Source organism: Acomys russatus, chromosome 1 (genome assembly GCF_903995435.1).
Source record: "Acomys russatus chromosome 1, mAcoRus1.1, whole genome shotgun sequence".
NCBI classification, from domain to species: Eukaryota; Metazoa; Chordata; class Mammalia; order Rodentia; family Muridae; genus Acomys; species Acomys russatus.
Genome location: NC_067137.1, coordinates 45,051,315 through 45,073,499, shown reverse-complemented (window position 1 = coordinate 45,073,499; position 22,185 = coordinate 45,051,315). Strand labels below are relative to the sequence as shown.

The 22,185-nt window shown below is 37.9% G+C and overlaps 2 protein-coding genes across 2 annotated transcripts in view; one reads left to right on the top strand and one right to left on the bottom strand.

The window, feature by feature from the left end:
* The window catches only part of Cog5 (component of oligomeric golgi complex 5), a 303,527-nt gene that overhangs the window by 214,612 nt on the left and 66,730 nt on the right, over window positions 1-22,185 (bottom strand). The window lies entirely within an intron of this gene.
* On the top strand, window positions 1,384-7,522 carry Gpr22 (G protein-coupled receptor 22). Its single transcript, XM_051144698.1, has 2 exons — window positions 1,384-2,402; window positions 3,956-7,522. The coding sequence occupies exons 1-2, from the start codon at window positions 2,317-2,319 to the stop codon at window positions 5,277-5,279; spliced, it is 1,410 nt and encodes a 469-aa protein (XP_051000655.1). The 5' UTR covers window positions 1,384-2,316; the 3' UTR covers window positions 5,280-7,522.

Here is a 22,185-nt window from a genome sequence, read left to right as displayed (position 1 = left end):
TGCCATACATATGAAGCAGTTTAAGCCAATACAACTGGCCAATCAAAATTAGTGAATGCACTGCATCTCTCTGCAGTGGAGAGAAGCGACAAGGTAGGCTGTCACTCTGCAAAAGCTGCTCAGAGCAGGCTTTCCTCTGAAGAGCAGAGCCGTTCCTTTTCAGAAAGACAGGATCTGAATGCTGTCTCTGGAGACAAGAAGCCTTCAGTACGCTAAATTACTTTCATTACGTATTTCCAAATGCTTATTGACTCCACAGTGGGAAGAGTGAGAGACTAGTGCAGCCGTGGAGCAGCGCTGCACGTTCTATACATCAGCAGGAGTGCTGAAACAATGGCACAGTACAGACACTCTATCAATAAGGTCATTTTGAAGAGATTTTTATGATCCTCTTCCCCAAGCAATGTACTCACAAATGAACAAAACGAATCAATCAAAACTGGAAATGCTTCAACTACATCAAGAATTGGTCAGACCTTTAGCCGAGGTAAGATGTGTTTCTTATTGTATACAGCTGCTTTTCAAACAGCACAGTGGGGTAAAATTACTTTGGAATTTTTAGACTAAATTTTTAAAGAGTTTTCTTGTTTTCCTCTACTCATTGATAAATACGTAATTTTTACTTTACTTCTTTTAAGACATGATGCAATTTAAATGTAAATTTTAGGCTGCACTGTTAAAAAAAAAATCTGTTCTCTATAATTTACTCCAAAAGCATCAGCTCTTAAGTCACTTCAGATATACCAAATATTCTTAATGTCATCATAGAGCACTTTTCAAGTGCTAATAGAATGTTTATGTTTCTTATAAGAAGAATGTTTACTATCTAGCTGTTTTATGCTAAAATTATGATCAGGCATGTTCGCTAAAATTTATTTAATTTGCAGTTAATGGCTTTACTACCGTTTACATTTCACCCACATGAGCAATTCATCAAAAGAAATTTATAGTGTCTTATCACGGAATCTGTTTTAATGAGTTAAAGTTCAAACTATGTGCTAATAATTAAGCAAGCTGCAATATTTCCCAGCATGCAGGAAATGTTAAATGTATTGCCAAGGGGAGAGCAGCAGTATGTTTAGTGAAGGCTAACTGTTCATGATCTCTGAGCACTCAAGTTAGCTTCTAGAAGACAATAGAAATTAGTTTCAAATCGCAGTGTTTCTCATGGCTTTATTTCCATGCTAACTCTGTTGCTCAATAAGGTAACATGTGCCATTTTTATCATGAAAAGGAGATTTTTATCTGAAGAAACTTCATTTTATGACTACAGCTATGCCTGTAGCAATACAGTTTGCTTATTTTGAGAACAAATGCTATGTGATTTTGATTTTTTTAACTAAAGTAACTTATAATTAATTCAAAATCATTAGGAAACCTATTATTTAATCATTTTCACCTTTTTCACAAGGGCCCACAACTGATTCAGTATACAGAACTGACAGTTTGAAGAATACAACTGATTGAGAAGCTCCCTAGCTCTCTGAGCCACAAACTGCTAGATATTCTTGTAACACATGATTTTAAGACACTAAGGAGTTAAAGCCTCAGATTAGCTCTGCTGGAAGGAACAAGCTGACAGCATCCCAAGAAGATGCTACATAGAATAACCACGAAAAGGAAAAACTAGAACTGTAAACGCCTGAAGACCAACTGGGGAGTGTTCTTAAAGGAAGATCTCACACTTTAATATAGCAGGATTATGGACATTATTGATTCTGCAAGAAACGGGAAAGCAAAACTTCAAAAAAGGAAAATGCCATGATATACCAGCAAGCAAAATGAAGCTTTAGCAAATGTTTTCTGCACTATTCAGAGTCCTATCAACTGATATGACTAATCGAGTTTTCCATCTGAGCTTTATGGCCAATTATGTATCTTCTTCTAATGAGAACAAACCGAATTAAATAGCAGATGGTTTTTATCAAAAGAGCATGTACTGGATTTATAATATAAAGCAAATTATGTGATCAAGAAATCATTTCAAAATAATGAGAACTGCTGCAGAAACAGACTGGAAACAAATGGATATCTAAATGCATTTTAGAAGCTAGAAATGTTATGGGTTTTTTTTTTCTATTTTCACATATTCTGGAAAATAAAAAGACACAATCTTATATTCTTTCAAAAAGAAAATACAATTTCTATCATTTGATGGAGTCTTATTTGCCGGAAAATTATGTGCTATTCTTTAAAAATCCATCAACCAACTAAACCCCACAAGTCATCAACTGAAACACTCAAACAGCAAATGAATGAATTCCTACAAGACATAAAATAAAACACAACTACTCCACTGCTACCAGGGAAGAATTCATGTCAAGATTGTCAATGACATCATGTATCAATTTGTGGAAAACTACCATGGTGAGCCAAAAGGCCCATAAGGCAACAGCAAACAGGTAGGTCAGAAGATGCATGAAGCCCCACAGGAAAAAAATAAATATGTCTTCTTTCATTGCTGTCTTACTAGCCAAGTCTGCTTTATTTAATTATAAATGCAGTGTGACAAAACAAAGACCTGATGTTCAGTCTGCCAGTTGAGAAAATTTGGTTCTCTTAAAATTTCCCATTTTTGTAGGATTTCAGTAAGCTAAGCATATGTACTAGATACATATGACCAATGTATCTAGTAATACCCATTCCAGCTAGAATGAAATTAATGTGTCTTATGTTTCTGAAATATTATCCCTAAAATAACATGCATAAAGCTGCCAAAGGTAACACCAACTTAAATGTCACTGTGAATTTTGAAAATTATTCATTTTTATACTTCAGGTTGGAAAATTTTTGCAGTTCAAATGCTATTTCTGAAATGTAAACTATACTTGTACATACAAATTCATGTTTTAAACTGAATAGCCTAATTGCTGACATTTCAGGCCAGAAAATCAGATATCATTTTTATAAATGAATCTAAACTCCTAAAGGACATTTTGCATGAATTAGCCAAATGTTTATTTTAGAGTTTTTCTTCAAAATTATTCACTAGCTGATGTGAACAAAATCTTTCACAAGTAATATGTAATTTAAAAGCTTCCTCAAAAATAGACCTCAAACTATTTTTTAATTTATTTTTTCTGCCCCACAAATTTTTTAAACAAGATAACTGAATACATTCTTTAAACAACTTCAAAAGCATCTACTTCTTAATATATATCAAATTTCAATTTCTTATTTCTATAACCCACAAGAGGGTGTGGTCACAAAAATAAATCAGCCACTGGAATACTTTTATAGTTTTATACTAAGCTTGTGACTTTTTACTAAGTATAATGTCTTTTTCTTCCAAATTTTTGTAAGTCTATTGTAAAAAATGTAGTGTGCATATTTACCATGTTAAACAAAATGCCCACCATTTGCCTCTTTCTTTGGAAAATAGGCCCCATGTCCACACTGTTGACTTCTTAGAGACTTAGCTCGAGTCGACAGGACAGTGAGGATAACTTAGTGCCGTGTGCCATTTATCCTTCAAATGAACACCTGCCCCCTTCGTTTGAACTCTCACAGGAATAATTACACCCACACTAATCATGCCAGAGCACATGAAAATAGCGTTTACTTCCCATCCACTCACAACATTGCTTAAATGAAATCTTAACCCACTGGGCCAAAGTGAGTTTTGCTTATTAAGAAGGCTCCTTATTCAGAAGCATACTTTCTCTACAAAATAAACACCTCAGTTATTTCCAATGAAGAAAACCCTTACAGTATAAATAGTTATTTTGCACTACAGAGGTACAGTCCCCATGTGGCCATTTCTTCAAAACCAGAACAGTGTCCCTTTGCACCAAAGACAATACAGCCTTGATGTTTCCCAGTTCTACATTTTGCATCAGTAGCTTACAAAATTAAACTAAGAACACGATAAAAAGACATTGTTGTTTACAAAGAATACCATGTCTTATGTGTCACTTAAACTGCCAAATGTCAAGTATTCTATTTCATTTTCTAGGAGAAATACCAGCTGCTCCAAAAGGATGTGTTTTTCTCCTGTTCTGGAAATCAACATGCAGTCTGAATCAAACATTACAGTGCGAGATGACATTGATGACATCGACACCAATATGTACCAAGCACTATCATACCCATTAAGCTTTCAAGTGTCTCTCACTGGATTTCTCATGTTAGAGATTGTGCTGGGACTTGGCAGCAACCTTACCGTATTGGTACTTTACTGCATGAAATCCAACTTAATCAATTCTGTCAGTAACATTATTACCATGAATCTCCATGTCCTTGATGTAATAATCTGTGTGGGATGTATCCCCCTAACTATAGTGATCCTTCTGCTCTCACTGGAGAGCAACACTGCTCTCATCTGCTGTTTCCATGAAGCCTGTGTTTCCTTTGCAAGTGTTTCAACAGCGATCAACGTTTTTGCTATCACTCTGGACAGATACGACATCTCTGTAAAACCTGCAAACAGAATCCTGACAATGGGCAGAGCTGTAATGCTAATGACATCCATTTGGATTTTCTCTTTCTTCTCATTCCTGATTCCCTTCATTGAAGTAAATTTTTTCAGTCTTCAAAGTGGAAATACGTGGGAAAACAAGACACTGCTGTGTGTCAGTACGAGTGAGTACTATACCGAGCTGGGGATGTATTACCACCTTCTGGTTCAGATCCCCATCTTCTTCTTCACAGTTATAGTGATGCTGATCACATACACCAAGATCCTCCAGGCTCTTAACATCCGCATAGGCACCAGATTCTCAACAGGGCAGAAGAAGAAAGTCCGGAAGAAAAAGACAATCTCTCTAACCACACATGAGACCACAGACATGTCACAAAGCAGTGGTGGAAGGAACGTCGTCTTTGGTGTGAGAACTTCAGTTTCTGTGATAATTGCCCTCCGGCGAGCTGTGAAACGCCACCGGGAACGACGAGAAAGGCAGAAAAGAGTCTTCAAAATGTCTTTATTGATTATTTCTACTTTTCTTCTTTGTTGGACACCAATTTCTGTTTTAAATACCATCATTTTATGTTTAGGCCCAAGTGACCTTTTAGTAAAGCTAAGATTGTGCTTTCTAGTCATGGCTTACGGAACAACGATATCCCACCCTCTCTTGTACGCATTCACCAGACAAAAGTTTCAAAAGGTCTTAAAAAGTAAAATGAAAAAGCGGGTTGTTTCTATAGTTGAAGCTGATCCCATGCCTAATAATGCTGTAATACACAACTCATGGATAGATCCTAAAAGAAACAAGAAGGTTACCTATGAAGACAGTGAAATAAGAGAGAAATGTTTAGTACCTCAGGTTGTCACAGACTAGGGAGAATCTAAGTTTCACCAAATCTACATTCAGAAGAGTTTTAAGTTTAAATTGTAAAAACTGATAACTGCCAAATGTAAGAGAAAACATTCTCAGTATTGGTTATGTTGTAAATTTTCAATGTGAATGTCAATTAGATTAGGTTATATATACGCAATTTCTTCATTATTTAATGTATTTGTTGCATGGCAGTTTGTTAAAAGTAATATCATCTGTATATTTTGTCAATATTATGTCCATCAGAAGATATCCATGTAAGTCATATTTTCTAACAAATAAATACATAGCCTTAAAAGAGTGTATAACTTTAAAATGTAACTGACACAGATATCTACATTTTTTAAAAATAATGTATGAAGTCTATTATTTCTAAGCCACGAATTACAGATATATTTATATGCTGACAAGTTGCATAATGTTTAACAAAAAAAATTATAGGCTCAAAACAATCAAAGCAAGATTTTCTGTATCACTATGCTATATTTCTGATATGATTGACTTGTAATAATATTTTAACAACAAAATAATGGACTATATATAAACTTAATCTTTCTTTTGAATGTAGGAAATATAGACTATATTAGTATTTCAAAACCAGGAATCAATGAATAAATAAGACCTGTATGTGTACACCAAAATAGGGAAACTTTAAAATTCAAGTTTATTATGCAAAGAAAAAAGATTGAATTCTTTTACAAGGGTAATATGCCTATCATACAAATGAACCAACAATAAAAGGAGGGAAGAAAGCCCTGTTGCTCCTCCCTCATTTTGCCTGAGTCTACACCCAATGTCCGAGGTTAAAGAAAACATCGGTCTTAAAAAGCTGCAATAAAATAATTTTTAGCTTTACTATTTTGTATAAGAGACACTAATCATACAAATAGAAAGACTGAGCAGAGGAAAAGAGAATCGTTTCTGTCGCTGTAGAAACACAGCCAGATGTTTCTAATTTTAGATACATAGCAACTTATGTGAGGCAGAATTTATACAATGTTCCTTCCCAGCCTTCAAAATATAGCAGCTCTGTTTCCACTCTCCAGGTGATTAAAACAACCCTAACAGTTGGCACATTTCTATTCCACCACCACGTAACATAACTTAAACATTTTTCTCTCAAATCCTCAATTCTTGTTAGAAAATGTTTACTAGTTCTAATTATAGATTATATGGATTATGAATATTTTCATAGCAAACAAACATTTCTCACTTGTTATAATAATCTGGCAATATGAAGTAATACCAAAAACTTAGCAATGACTTATTTAAAATAGGTAAGTACCTGCTATAAGCAACTTGTTAGCTTGACAATATTCTATATTTTAAATACTATATTCATTAAATGAAGTAATATCTTTAAATTTAAAACCTCATATTAGACAACTCAATATATGCCTACATATATAGTCACTTTTATACAAATAAATGAGATTCATTTAATCGACTTTACTGACTAGCCAGACCCTGGGGAAATGAGTGATACATGAGCTTGAAATCATTAATGTTTCTGGCAAATTAAACTGATTCATTTCTGATGATAAAACTAGACTGTCAAAACTTGGCAAAGGCCCACTTTCCTCCTGCTTTATGAAGTAAGAGAAATGCTGCAGTTTGACAAAATATAATCAAATAAAAAATTTTTGAAACCTAAAACTAAGACTTAATGGTGTTAAAAAATTTTTCACTCAAATAAATGCATTTAGCCTACAATATCTTCTAAGACCTTAACTAAAACTTATAATGCATTTTGTACTTGGACTTCCAAGAATAAGTTAAAATATTAGAACTTAGAGTTATAAAATCTTAATTTTAAAAACTAGACTACTTTTAGTCTAGTTCATGTTAAGAAAATCCTCCACTGGGTTTTCAGTATTTTTAATCATAAGGTTTATAAGCATTCCAAATAATTTAGTATAAAAACTAATTTCTTCCATGTTGGCCTAAGAAGTTTTCATGAATTCTGATCTTCTGTATTAGGAAACGAATTAATAGCAAACTCTACCTTTGCCCTGTAAGCTGCTATGTGTCCAGGAATGTCAGAGTGAGCAATGATGCATTTTGCCTACTCTAATGGCCCTTTTAGGATACAAAAGTACACCTACTGACTTACAGAAAACAAAATCTATACCTGTTCACACCTTAACAGAAACCTCAAGTGGCATTTAATGTGTTAAATAGTATATAATGTGTGCAAAGCTGGGTAAAAAAGAAAGTACAAACATCTGAAACTGTTGATCTCTTGGTAGGTGAGAGCTTAGACAAGCTCAAGTTTTCACTGACTTACACTCTACTAAGAACAAAGACTGTTTTCCTCAGAATGTCTTTTGCTTCCATATGCAATTTTCTTTTTACCTTTTCACTAGTAATTTTAGCTCCAAAAGCACTCTGGCTAACTTTTCCTTTTATAATGAAAACTTTTTGCAAAGGCAATAGAGGCAGCAAGAATGAACTTGATATAGACGGCTCCTTACAGCTCTACTTTATATCCATGTGTTTCTAGTCTATGCTTTCAGACACAGACGCTAACATCTATATAGTTGTGCCAACTATTCCAAGCATGAGCTCCATAAAGTTCAGAGTTTGCCAATCTAGGGAATTTATTACTCTATGGAGAAGACGCTAAAACCTATTATAAAGATTAAATTCTTTACAAGTAGGCTTTTTAAAAGAATCTATTCTATACTTCATAATTTTAGTCATTCATTTATGTGATCAAGTTTCCTATCTCCAACAACAACAACAAACCCCAGCAAAGCCTCAGTTCTGCAGGTTTAAAACTCCAACAGCACCAGCCAGTCAGGTGTTTCAGCGGTAAAGCACAAGGCTGGCTAACTACTTGAACCCACATAAAGGTTAGAGAGAAATGGTCCAACAAAGTTGTCTCTGACTCCAAGCATACAGCTTGGTATTTGAGCATATGTGTACACACACACACTCTGAATAAAAATATTCTTTAAATCAGACTCAAGAGTAAAAACCATAAAATTTAAGAAAATAGTTACTAGGATTTTATTGGACACAAAAATTCTGAGACTATATTTCAAGACCAACAACATTTTTAATCTGATTGCATTTTGTAATTATGTATTCAATTGGCCTGTGAATTTTTATAATATACAAGCATTATGGCAGTGACACTGAATCACAGAAAAAAGGTTATGGCCCAGAGTAATGTAAAAATCCATAATCTAAGTATACATCAAGCATTGCTTATCAGAATTGCTTGGGATGGACTGTTTCCGGTTGCTGCAGGTATTTTGCAATGCCTCTATATATTTAATGGCATAACTTGCAAATGGTTCCAATTCTAATTAAGTTTCATCTAGTTAGTTGTTTTTTGTTTTTGTTTTTCAAGACAGGGTTTCTCCGAGTAGCCTTAGCTGTCCTGGACTCACTTTGTAATCCAGGCTGGACTCAAACTCACAGAGATCAGCCTGCCTCTGCCTCCCGAGTGCTGGAATTAAAGGCGTGCACCAGTTCAACTGACTAGACATCTTTTTCTGTTGTTGTTTTGTTTTGTTTTTAACTTTCATCTATTTCATAAACTCATAACCTAAAGGCAATTTTATGCCATATTTTAGTGTGGCTATACCTGAACTGAAACCATCACATCAGGTCAAGTGTAGAAACTGCCCCTGTGTCCTTCCAAAAAGATTCAGATTTTACAATATTTTGAGTTTTCAGATTAGGAATGCTTGAGCTATCTTCAAAAATGTAAAGATACCTGGAAGAGGAGGCCCACTGCACAAATGTGATAGAGGGAGAGAAATAATTTAGGACACTAAAGGAGAAAACAATTATATTGAATTCAATAAGATCATAACAATAGTACTACTGCGGAAACTAAGAGAATTACTGTTTAGAAGAAAATTAATACAGCAAGGGAAAGTGGTATAGGAAGTTACACTCCACAAGCCCTGAAACGCCAGCAGAAACATGTGGGCAAGGAATAACAAGAAGGGCAAGCCTCCAAAAACGCTGTAAGAGAACAGTATGCACAGAACTGGCTGGGGATGGCTCAAAGGACAGGGGATTGTTGCAGTCACCTTGATACCCTAAGGAGGGTCTGGCCAAACTGATGGCAGTAAGCCCTGCAAAGAGTGAACAGCTAGGACAGGAGTTACAGCCACAATCAACAGGCTTTGCTAAGTAAAAAACTGATGTAACAAAATGAAGAATTAAGCATGGACACATGAGGAATCATAGAAGCCAGATTATCCTCCATAATGGAGCTGTTTAATTATGCACTGCACAGAGTACATAGATAACAAGGGCAAAACAGTAAGAATTGGGGGGGGGGGAAATTCAATAAAGAAAAATGAATATTATTCATGAATGTTTTCACTACCAGAAAATATTTAGAACGATGGCAGTTTGAATTTTGGGCTTGATTTTTGAGACTCACTAACCCTAGCTGGTCTGAAACCAACTATGAAAACCTGAGTGGGGGAGCTGGAGAGATGGCTCAGTGATTAAGAGCACCATTTGCTCTTCCTGAGGTCCTGAGTTCAATTCCCAGCAACTACATGGTGGCTCATAACCATCTATCATGAGATCTGGTGTACTCTTCTAGTGTACATGCATGCAGAACACTGTATATGTAATAGATAAATAAATCTTTAAAAAAAAAAAAAAGAAAGAAAGAAAACCTGAGTGGATTCAAACTCAGAGATAGATATATTTTTGCCTTCTAAATGCTGTGATTAAGGAAGGGTCCAGGCATCTAAACTGGAATTTTCAGACTGATTTTCCGGATTATATACTTTATAAATCATAGTTTGTTGACTGCATCTTTCCATTACAGAATCTTTTTGAGTAGTTTTAATTATTTATAAGAAAATTAAAAGGTCTTAATAATGTGCTTGCCTATCCTTTACAAAACCCTATATCCCAGCATCACATAAAACCATTCATAAAACCCCAGCACACAGCTGAGGGCAGGAAGATCACAAGTTTAAGGTCATCCTTGGCTACACAATGTTAACTACAGAATTTGAGCTAGCATGAACTACATGAAACTCTTTCTCAAAATAAAATAACATATAATGACAACATATCAAGATACATGTAATAGTAAAGAAAAAGAAAATCCTCCTTTGCCTTGTTTACCCCAATAATTCATAACAAACATCCACCCAATTCATTAAATGCATATCTTCATTATTTGTTAACGGCTGCACAAAGTTTTTGTTGTTGTTGTTTATTCTGTTTTATTCTTTCAGATGAGGTCTCACTATGTAGCTCTGGCTGTTCTGGTTGTAGGCCAAGCTGGCCTTCAGCTCACAGAGATCCATCTGCCACTACTTCCTGAGTGCTGGGACTAAAGGCATGCATCGCCACGTCTGGCTCAAAAAGATAATATTTTAAATAAAGATTTTTTAAATATAGCATTGTTAAGAAATACTGATAAAGGATAAAAAATAATTAAACATTTTTATAGAATCAAATAGTTTTAAGCTGTATTTCAAGATCACCTAGGAAAATGCAGGAAAGGTTTCTTTTCTTAACTCAGCAAATATTTTTTTTTCTGAATAGAGCAAGAAAGAAAAAACTATAAAACATCTTTTCTTCCATTCCTCAAATTAAACATGAAATAAGTAAACAGAGCAAATGTTTGGAGAGTCTGTTCTTCACAGTTCAGAGATGAGCACTTGAGAGCATTCTGGAATGCAGGCCCCTTTGGAGACATATACAAGACCAAAGAAATGAAACGTGAGCTAACTGGTAACAAATGTTACATGGAAAATGCTATCTAGGTGATATCAAATGGGAGAAAAATAACGAGAGAGTGCCCGTCAAAGACCTAAAAATAAGGCGCGGAATACACAGCACAGAGTTCCGTGGCTAAGAGCTTTTGTTGCTCTTCCAAATGACTTAAGTCCCATTCCTAGCACCTGCATCAGGACGCTCACAACCTCCTGTAACGGCAGCTTCAAGGAATCCAACACACTCCTGCATACATATGGCATACACACACACACACACACACACACACACACACACACACACACACAGAAAAGGCATAAAATACTCAAGGATATTCATCTGCTAGGGAAATGAAAATAGAATTGTGGGTTATAAAAAACTAATTCAAAACTGACCTTTCTCTAAAAACCATTCAAATAGTAAAGGAATCTCCAGCTGACTGGCTGGATACATTTGAAATGAAAGTAGACACTGTAATTGTAAATATTTGGAAAAAGTGGTATCATGATTAGAGAGTGGGCTCGTTCCTAATACAAAAGCCTACAGAATACTCATTTCTGCACCTGAACCAAGCTGAGTGAACTCAACGGAAAAAAAAAGTGAAGATAATCCTAAGTGTCTCCACCATTCTTGTCAAAAATTTTTTACAGGCCCCAATAAACTATATCCTTGGCTTTCAAGCATGACAGCTTTGTACTTCCAGCAGCAGGTGGTGAAAGGAGCTGTCATTCATGTCACTGCCACCAATATCAACTCTACCACTATCAAAGCCTGAAGCATCACGACGATGAAAGCCAGCTGAGCCTGTCCGGGAGCAAGGTCATTTTCCTCACCTTGCTTCCATGAAAGTAATGCGTCATATTTTCCTGAGAGCAAAGCATATCTACCAAGTTCTTAGGATGAAAAGAAAAAGCAGTTCAAGACAGAATAATAATATTATGAAGAAATTACTTTCCATTTAGAGAGTTATAGACAAATAATAATGAAATTAGATGGAAATTTTAATTTAATATAAATATTTTCATGTTACTGCTAACAAAATGAGGGCTTTGACCACGCTAAACATAGACTGCAAGAGTGAGAAACAGAAATGAAAATGTAAAGAGAAGACAAATATATTAGCGCCCATCATATTATTCATGATTCCACCATATTCTATATATGGAATGTTTTTATTGGTATGCAACATTATACGTTGACTGGATAGAGAAGATTCTTGTACTATTCATATCACAGGGCCAGATAAAACAGGAAAATTAGCCAGGCATGGCAGTACAAATCTTCAATCCCAGCACTCAGCAGAGACAGGCATATTTCTGAGTTTATGCCAGCCTTGTATACACAGAGTTCCAGACCATATAGTGAAACCATGTCCCAAAAAATAGAGGGGGGGGGCGGTTAGAGAAAGGGAGGTAGGGAAGGGGGGAAGAAAAGAAAGAAAAAGAAATTTACCTACTCCATATTTTAATGTTTTTATTTTGTCATTGAACAGAATTGCTAGCAAACTATAGCTACCTTACCCGTACAAAGCTGTCTTAACTACATATACCACAATAAGTCAGTTGTAAAAATGAAAACTTTCATAATGTCTCCCCAAAAATGTGTTTAGCACACTCATCAGAAAATAGCAGGGGAATTGAAAGTGAACATTTTTTAGTTTCTAATCTTACTCCTGTATCCTGCTTTGAATGGTACTCAAAATATAGTCAGCCTATAGCAGAATCCTCTACAATGCTGGTTTAAAATGCCTATCCCTCCTGGGTGAGCAAGATGGCTCTGTGGGTAAAGACACTTGCCACCAAGCCTGAAGACCTAGGTTCTCTATGCAGGACCCGTATAATGAAAGGAAGGGACCAACTTTCACAGTTGTCCTCTGACCTCCTCTCTATAGGTGTGCCATGACACATGCACAAGCCCTCCCCTCTCTATAGGTGTGCCATGACACATGCACAAGCCCTCCCCTCTCTACAGGTGTGCCATGACACATGCACAAGCCCTCCCCTCTCTACAGGTGTGCCATGACACATGCACAAGCCCTCCCCTCTCTATAGGTGTGCCATGACACATGCACAAGCCCTCCCCTCTCTATAGGTGTGCCATGACACATGCACAAGCCCTCCCCTCTCTACAGGTGTGCCATGACACATGCACAAGCCCTCCCCTCTCTGCCCCGCGTTTAAAATAAAATGCCAAATTTGGGGCCCTTCTAACTTTCTCAACCAAATCTCTAAGACTTTAAAGCTAAAACATCCATTTTAAGTAACTACTACCAAGTCTCTCATCAGCTGACTTAACACCAGCCACAGCCATCCAGGCTGACATCTGAGCCGCTGCAGAGGCTGCGCAGACTGATCATCGACTGGGGGGTAGAGGGTCAGCCGGAGTGACACAGCAAAAACCATCTCAGAGAAATGGGGAGAAGGACCACTAATTTGATTATCAGAAGACTAATTGTTCATAGTATTTGGATTTCTAATAAATGAGAAGTTATAGATGCAGCTCATTCTGAATTCAGTTCCTATCAAACTGCCTCCTTAAAGAAAAAACGAACTTAATTATCTTAACTACTTAATCATATATATTATAGTCAGTCTACCAAGACATTAGCTTCCTGAGGACATAAACTTTGTTTTTATAAATAAGTTTTTGATAAAGCATTTCCATCAAAAACTATACACTCATGAGGCTGATAGCACAAGTCCGGTGTCCCAGCTAGAAGGCTGAGTGAAGGAGGAGCCCAGGCTCGAGGCAGTCAAAGCCTCGCTAGGCCAGTGAAGCTCTGTCTGAGAACAAGGAAAGCGAGGTGATACAGCTCAGTTCCTGCCTATCAGTGTGTAGTTGTGTGTCTGTGTGTGTGTGTGTGTGTGTGTGTACACATGCACTCAGATTATAAAATACCACTATAAAACATGACATGATAAGCTACTATACCATTCAATAATATATACCGCTGTTTATCATGAAATTATGCTATTTTAATGACAAAATACTATTCTTGAATATTTTTACTTTTCAACACAAAACTATTAAAATATAATACTTAACATGAAGGGTATGAATTACTTCTGCATGGGAGGGAAAGGAGGGGTGTGTGGCTGGAGCAATGGCTCTGCAGAAAGCGCATTGGCTGCTCTTGCAGCGAACCCAGGCTTGGTTCCCAGCACCCACACGGCATCTCACAGGCATCTATAACTCCAGTTCAGGGGATCCAACACCATCTTGTGGTCCCTCTGCTACTAGATGTACTTACCTACATTGTGCAAACATCCATACACACAACATAAAAGCAAGGTTTTTAAAAAAAAGAATTACTCAAGTGTAACAAAAAAAAAAAAAAAACCACAAAGGGCAGTCTCTCATTCATAAAATCACAGTTAAAACTGGCTTAATTAAAAGAACAAATTTTTAAAATATTACAGCAGACAATTTTGACTGGCTTATAACACAATGAAGGATCAGTCAAGCAAGTAGAATGACACTTCCAACTTAATAAAAGTATGTTCCTAAAAATAAAAAAGGCCCCCAGCCCATATCCTTACACCTCTTCCCTTACCTCTCAACCATCAAATATTTACTACTTAGGAGGAGGGATACATAGACTGACTGGCCTTAAGAAATATTACCCAGACATCTTCCCTCTCAAAATTCAAAAGCAAATGATCGACAGAGATATTGTTAAATATGGACCAAAATGTGAAAAACAACCACCTGCGCTTAGGGAGCTAACACTCCAGAATGCAACTGTACCTTTGCATACAATTGGCTGTAAAGAAACTGTGAAATGACAAGCAAACAAACTCAAATTTCATTAAGTAACTGGGAAAAGCTCCTTGCCTAAAATTTGCAATTCTTATTAAGTCATCTGCACCCAGAGATCAAATGACAGAGTACACACAATCAGACCACCAAGGACAGGGAAAGAACTGTTCTCATCTACCTGCTAATATACTATAAAAACCTTTTTGTAGCCTATGAAATGCTGTTTCTTTTAAAAATAATAATCTATCAGTAACCATTTCTATTAGCAAAAAAGTGTATTGGTCTCACAACATAATTCTCAAGCTACATAAATGTATCTAAGAGCTTAATGAACAGCATTTGCCTACAGGACCCAGTAGGCAGAATCACAAACTACCCAGCACTGCCAAATAGCAGGCATCATTTATTCCTTAGTAACCGCTGTTCACAGGTCTGTTATCTTGTAAGTGCTTATAAAACCAGTCCATAAATCTTAAATTCTAGCTAGTAATATATACAATCTATTAGTTCACAAGCACTTTAAAAAAAAAGGAAGTACTTTAAATCGTCCGTCATGATAACACTCAGCCCTCACACCAAATGTGAACACTGAATAGAACAGTTAATTTCTATGAACTTATAACAGTGGCAGAGATAAAACAAATACGTAAACCTCCATATCACAAGGCAAAATATAATAAAACTACAAAAAAAAGAATAATGGGGCTCAAAGGAGAGGGAGCTGTAGAAAGCTGTAGAAAGAACTGGCACGTGAACATTTAATGAGGGATGAGACTGGCTAGTGAAATCAGGGCCAGATGAGCGGGATCACACAAGGCAGAATGAACACGCACGGCGCAAGCAACACAGCGTTCATTAGGGAACAGGTCTGTCTGAGTGATATCCAGACAGAATATGAAAACAGAGAAAAGTCATTTTGCAAAGAAAATGGGTTTTTTCTTAAACATTTTGCCATCTTTGTATTTTTAGACTTCGGATATTGATGCATACAATTATTTTACTTTTGTCTTGTTTTGTTTTGTTTTTTTCAAGACAGGGTTTCTCTCTGTAGCCTTGACTGTCCCGGACTCAACTTTGTAGACCAAGCTGGCTTGAACTCACAGAGATCCACCTGCCCTGCCTCCCAGAATGCTGGGATTACAGGCGTGCACCACTACTGGCCATTTACAATTATTTTTCATAAATATTTCTAATGGCGACATTTTGCTTTTGATCTTGAATCGGACCACCTGGTGGTGACTTTCTGATCCAGTCACATCAGCTACCTTACATACTGTTCAGGGGGTTCTTTCCTCTCCCCAGGTATCCCAGTACTACCTAAGTCATTATGAATCATTTAGTCACCAGGGAGTGGGCAGCAATAAAGGTGTTTCAATAGTACCCTTAACGCTAGGTGTTTAATTCTTTTTCCTTTTTTTTTTTTGATTTTGAGACAGGGATTTCCTGTGTACCCTTGGCTGACCTGGAACTCACAGAGATTCGCCTGCCTCTGCCTCTGCCTCTGCCTGCCCAAGTGCTGGGATTACAGGCGTGCGCCACAGCACCCACGTTATTCATTTGTTAGCTTATTGATAGAGCTAATAAAGGGATCACATGCTACCATGGGAAAATAGATGCAGGTAAGAAAGCTTTGGGGTTTTTTTGTTTGTTTGTTTTTGTTTTTAAGAATGCAGGTGGGGGCATTCTTCTATTATTACTTTACATTTTGTGTTCGCTCTTGGAGAGTTTTGAGTTTCATACAATCTATTTTGGGCATATTCACAAACACCCAACTCTTTCCAGACCCGCTCTTCCCTGTCCATCTAACTTTGTGTCATTTTTAAAAATAAAACCCTTTAAGAACAATTCAGTCCCTAAGCCCAGGACATAGCTTCCTAGAACTAAACACATGTAAGAATACCTTTAAAAAAGTATCTTCAATCTCTATTTCTATTACTACCTTTAGGCCCTCAATATCTAGACCACGTTGATGTAAGAGACCAAATCAAAGCTTAGCAATCTTTCAATATTCATTTTTCTCTTCCTAAAGGGCAATTCCACTAATTTCCATGCCCCCGATTATGCTATTTATAACTAAACTTTACTGAAACTTAGAATACAATGCAATATTTACAGAAAAATCATAGAGATCCAGATATAATCCTGCCTGCCTATAGTCCTGCATCTTGGGTGGGAGAGACACGAGAATAAGGAGTCCAAGGCCAGCCACACTTAGAAATCATCTGTCTTTTTAAAAAAAGCCAAATAAACAAAACAAAACAACAACAACAAAGAAAACAAGCAAATGGAGGAAGGGATGGAAGAGAGAAAAAAGTTGAAGCAAGGGCTCTAGATTTTTCAAATGTAGACTCACAGCTATCTTACAAGTTACATGAGAAATTTCAAAGATACATCTACCGAAAAAATATGATTGTTTTTCAACTTAAAAACTATGAAATACTCAGAAATACAACTACAAATAATAGTAAGTAAAAGAAAATGGCAAAATACAATAACAAACTCAATCCCAAGATTTAAACCAGAAAGGCCATTTTTTAAAAGCCCAAGCAATTAAGAAAAGTATTATAAATAATAGATATTTCCAAGTAGAAGGGTTGGGATATTCACAAGATAACTAAAGTATGAAACACTGAAATTAACATGCTTACGTGTGCCCAGAGTCATTAAGTTCATGGCTCCAGGAAACAAAGTCTCCTTATATTCCAGGTAACAGTAAATGGTACTGCTTGGAGTGCGACGTGGTTGCTATGTGAACAAACTATACCCAAATAACTTACACATGGATAAAAATGAAGCCATAAAACTATCTTAAGAACACCAAGATACATACATTTTAAACACTGCGGTAAGAAACAAACGTAACTCAACAGGTAAAAGATTAACATGTATAATTAGAAAAAATAAATAAAACGCTAAAAAATAAAATTAGAAAGTATCTGGTTCATCTATATAATATAGAAAATAAGCCACTATTAGCAAGAGCATTTGCAAAACATGGAAAAGAAGACAGTTAACTAACTAGTGCGAAACAATAACAACATACCCAAGTCAGAATTAAAGATCTATGTATACATATATGACATATATGCCAGCTTCATATAATTTAAAAAGTAACTTTCAGGATGCATTTGATTTGCATATGAGAGGGAGGGAAGGAGAGAGGGAGGGAGGGAGGGAGGGAGGGACGGACGGACGGACTAGGGCAAAGAGGAGCATGCGCACATGCAAGTACATGTTTGGTAGAAAGCAGACCACAGCTTTCAGACACCAATGCTATCCTTTCCCCTCTATTTGGGTTGGAGAAATCAAGCTCAGGTTGTCAGGTAATGAAACAAGAGCCGTTACCATCAGTCCAGAAAATAATTTTAAAGGCCGATGACTATTAATTTTGACAAAGTTATATGTATGCTCCTTCAAATTTCTATTGGTAACATATTTCATTTTGACATATTAACAACCCCTAAACATAACCTCTGACTAAAAAAATTATCTTCTAAACTTGACCCTAAAAAATATAATAGAATAAATCTGCAAGGATGGTCATCAAAACAAAATAATAACAAATGATCAAAGTAGGTAACAATAGTAGAATATAAAATAACTGGATAATTTACAAGTAAATATTACCTAGGTTACTCACATAGACCGCTGCTATAACAGAATGGCTAAGACTGGGTAATTTATAAAGAAAAGAAATTGATTCACGTCATGGTTATAGAGCCTGGTAGTCCTACAGCCCAGTGGTTTCACATTGCCTCACAACATGATAAAGAAATAGAAGGAAAGTGGACACATGCAAAATAACTAAAGGAGTGATTTCTCATTTTCCCAGTAACTGATCCCGCCTATTATAGAGTCATTCATTCTTCTAAAGAAGCTAATTGCCTCTTAAAAAGTATAACCCCAACACTGCCACAAAGACAATCAAATTTCAACATGAAATGGGAGAAGCTAAGACATAGTTAGGTCACTGCACTAGCACCTATGGCAGTGACACGTGTGAGCTAACATGGAAGCATGCCCACAATGAAAAGCCTAAGCTGGTGCGTATGATAGACAGAGCTGCTTGAGAAGACAGGAGGCTAAGTTTTGAAAATACTAGTAATCATTCTAGGTAAGAACGTAAGATTTTTGCAGGTTTTAGAAATTAACATGTATCTTAATTTTCTAGTTTCCACAGCATGGCATTATTTTACAATTAGAAAGGTTTAGGGACAGCAAGATGAATCACTAAGTAAGGAGGCTTGCCACTTTGATTCCCAGGGCTCCTACAAGTTGTCTTCTGAACTGAACATGTGTACAATGCCACAAGTACATGCACACAAATAAATACCCTTTAAAGGGTCATACTCTATAGGGGGAAAATGAAGAATATGCAAATAACATCCATGAAACAGGTATCAATCATACCATTAAAATTAAGTAGTAAAGGCGGTGGCCCACAGGGTTCAAAAGATGAGGTTCTCAATGCATTCTGAGAATGGTTGTGTTCCAGAGCTACACAGAAATGTTCACCCCCGAAGAGCGCCCATATCGGGAGGAAACACGTAGCGCAATATATCAGAAATACTCAAGCTGAGATCATCCAAGATGGCATAGATTGCACACTGTGTCTGATCCACAAAACAGCAGTGACTGCACAGCCACCAAAGGACCATAATGAGAGCTCTAAAACACAGTGCTGGTGTTTCCCAGAAAGAAGTAAATACTGTCATGTGGATCTTCCATGCCCTCCAACCTCAGGACCATGGGACCACCCTCAGGTGAGCCCCCAGGGACCCCAGGCCACTGCACTACTGCCACCACTGCTTCTCAGGTTGCAGCCCTGCACAGTATGGGCTAAGGAGATGGCGATCGATCGAGGAGGGTGTGCTGTTCGAGCCTTCCAGAGGACTGCACTGCCCACACCACAGGCCTCAAGGACCTCCTCTCATTGGCCGGGGCCAAGCTCAGTGCCGAGAGCTGGATCATGACGAGGTGGGTACTAGGGGCAGCACCAGGCAGGGGCCCATGGTGGATGGAGCACGCTATGGAACCAGAGACTCAGGAGGCACAAATCAACAGAGCCACAAGTTCCCCGGGACAAGAAGCTAAGCTGGGACAACGTCACTGGTTTCTGCAAGCAACTCAACGAAAATTTGGAGGGTTCTCCACTTGCCACCTGTTTGATGGCCCACAAGACCCAGTACCCATAGGAGTAGGAGGCCATTCAGGCCTCGATGGCCAGCAACAATCTGGCGAACTGAACAGGAGCAGGAAAGCTGGCCCTGAGGCCATGGAAGCAGGAGAGCTGACCCTGAGGACACAAGAACAGGAGAGCCGGCCCTTAGGATGTGGGAGCAGGTGAGCCAGCCCCGAGGACATGGGAGCCTGAGAGCTGGCCCTGCCTTGAGGACACAGAAGCGGATAAGCTGGCCCTGGCCTGATGATGAGAGCAGAAGAGTGGGCCCTGCCCTGGGGATACAGGAGTAGGTGAGCTGGCCCTGCCCTGATGATATGGGAGCAGGAGAGGGAGCACTGCTCTGATGACACAGGAGCAGGAGAGTGGGCCCTGCCCTGAGGACATGGGAGTGAGTAAGACGGCTCTACCCTGAGGACATGGGAGTGGGTGAGATGGCCCTGCCCTGAGGACATGGGAGTGGGTGAGCAGGCTCTGCCATGATGACATGTGAGTGGGAGAACGGGCCCTGCCCTGAGGACACGGGAGCAGGTGAGCCAGTCTGCCCTGAAGACACAGGCGCAGAAGAGTGGGCCCTGCACTGAAGACATGAATAACCTGCTGGAACACATGAAGGGGCCAGACCTGCAGATTCAAAGATTAAGAATCTCCTTGACACGCAGCAACAACAGGATATCTGACAGCAGTCCCAGGAAGGATCCTGTAATGATAGTGTAGGCCTCCAGCAGACCCGTGACTTGTAGCAATGAACATTTGAAAGTAAACATATGTGGGCAAAAGGCTATACTGCGTGATACACTACAGCTTCTGTGACAAGACTTTTTGTTTGTTTGTTTGTTTTATTTTACTGAGAGGAGGAGAGGGATTTTGGTCCATGAAGTGTAAATCACAGATATTCAATAAAAGTTAAAAAAAATTAAGTAGTAAAGATCATAACTCCCACTGCCAAACCTACTGCATTTGAATTTACAAAACTCCCAAATTCGTATATTCATTTTCTCACAGATATAAGTTCTGAAACTCCAGGAAAAGTATTACTTTGGTAAAGGAATAAAACCCACATTTAAGTGAATAAAGAAGCTCAAATTGTCATCTTACAAATATACTTGAGAATAGCTATACATTTCAATTGTATACTCTAAAGATTATTTTTTTAATTTTTTAAATTTTATTTTATTAATTTATTCATATTACATCTCAATTGTTAGCCCTTCCCCTGTTTTCTCCCATTCTTCCCTCCCTCCCATTGCTCCCCTTCTCCCCTCCCCTATGTCTGTGACTGAGGGAGACCTCCTCCCCCTATATATGCTCTCAGAATATCAAGTCTCTTCTTGGTAACTAGCTATCCTTCCTCTGAATGCCACCAGGTCTCCCCATCCGGGGGACATGGTCAGAAAAGGGGCACCAGAGTTCGTGTGAGAGTCAGATCTCACTCTCCACTCATCGGTGGAGAGTATCATGTTCGTCGGCTAGGTCTTGGTAGGGGTTCGAAGCTTACTGCCTATATTCTCCTTGGCTGGTGCCTTAGTTTGAGGAGGACCCCAGGATCCAGATCTGCCTGTCATAAAGTTCTTCTTGTAGGTTTCCAGGACCCTGTGGGTCCTACTATTTCCTCTTTCTTTCATGCTACTCTTTTTTTTAAATTTTTTCATTTTATTAATTTATTCATATTTCCATGCTACTCTTGCCTAAAGTCTCAATCGGATATCCTCTCCTCTGACCCACTTTCTTGGTAAGTAAAGATTTTCATGGTACGTATCCCTAGGACTAGTGTTTTGATGTGAGTGAGTCTATACCATTTGTCTCTTTTTGCTTCTGGGTGAACTCACTCACTATGATAATTTCTAGATCAATCCATTTGTCCACAAATTTTGGGAATTCCTCGTTTTTAATAGCGGAGTAGTATTCCATCGTGTAAATATACCACAGTTTCTTAGTCCATTCTTCTACTGAGGGACACTTAGGCTGTTTCCATGTTCTGGCTATTATGTATAGAGCAGCTATGAACATGGTTGAGCATATGTCCCTGTTGTGTGCTGGAGCATTTTCTGGGTATATTCCAAGGAGTGGGATGGCTGGGTCTTGAGGAAGCCCTATTCCCATTTTTCTGAGAAAGTGCCAGATAGCTTTCCAAAGTGGTTGTACTAGTTTGCATTCCCACCAGCAATGAAGGAGTGTTCCTCTCTCTCCACATCCTCGCCAACATGTGGTGTCATTTGAGTTTTTGATCTTAGCCATTCTGATGGGTGTACTCAAGTCCAA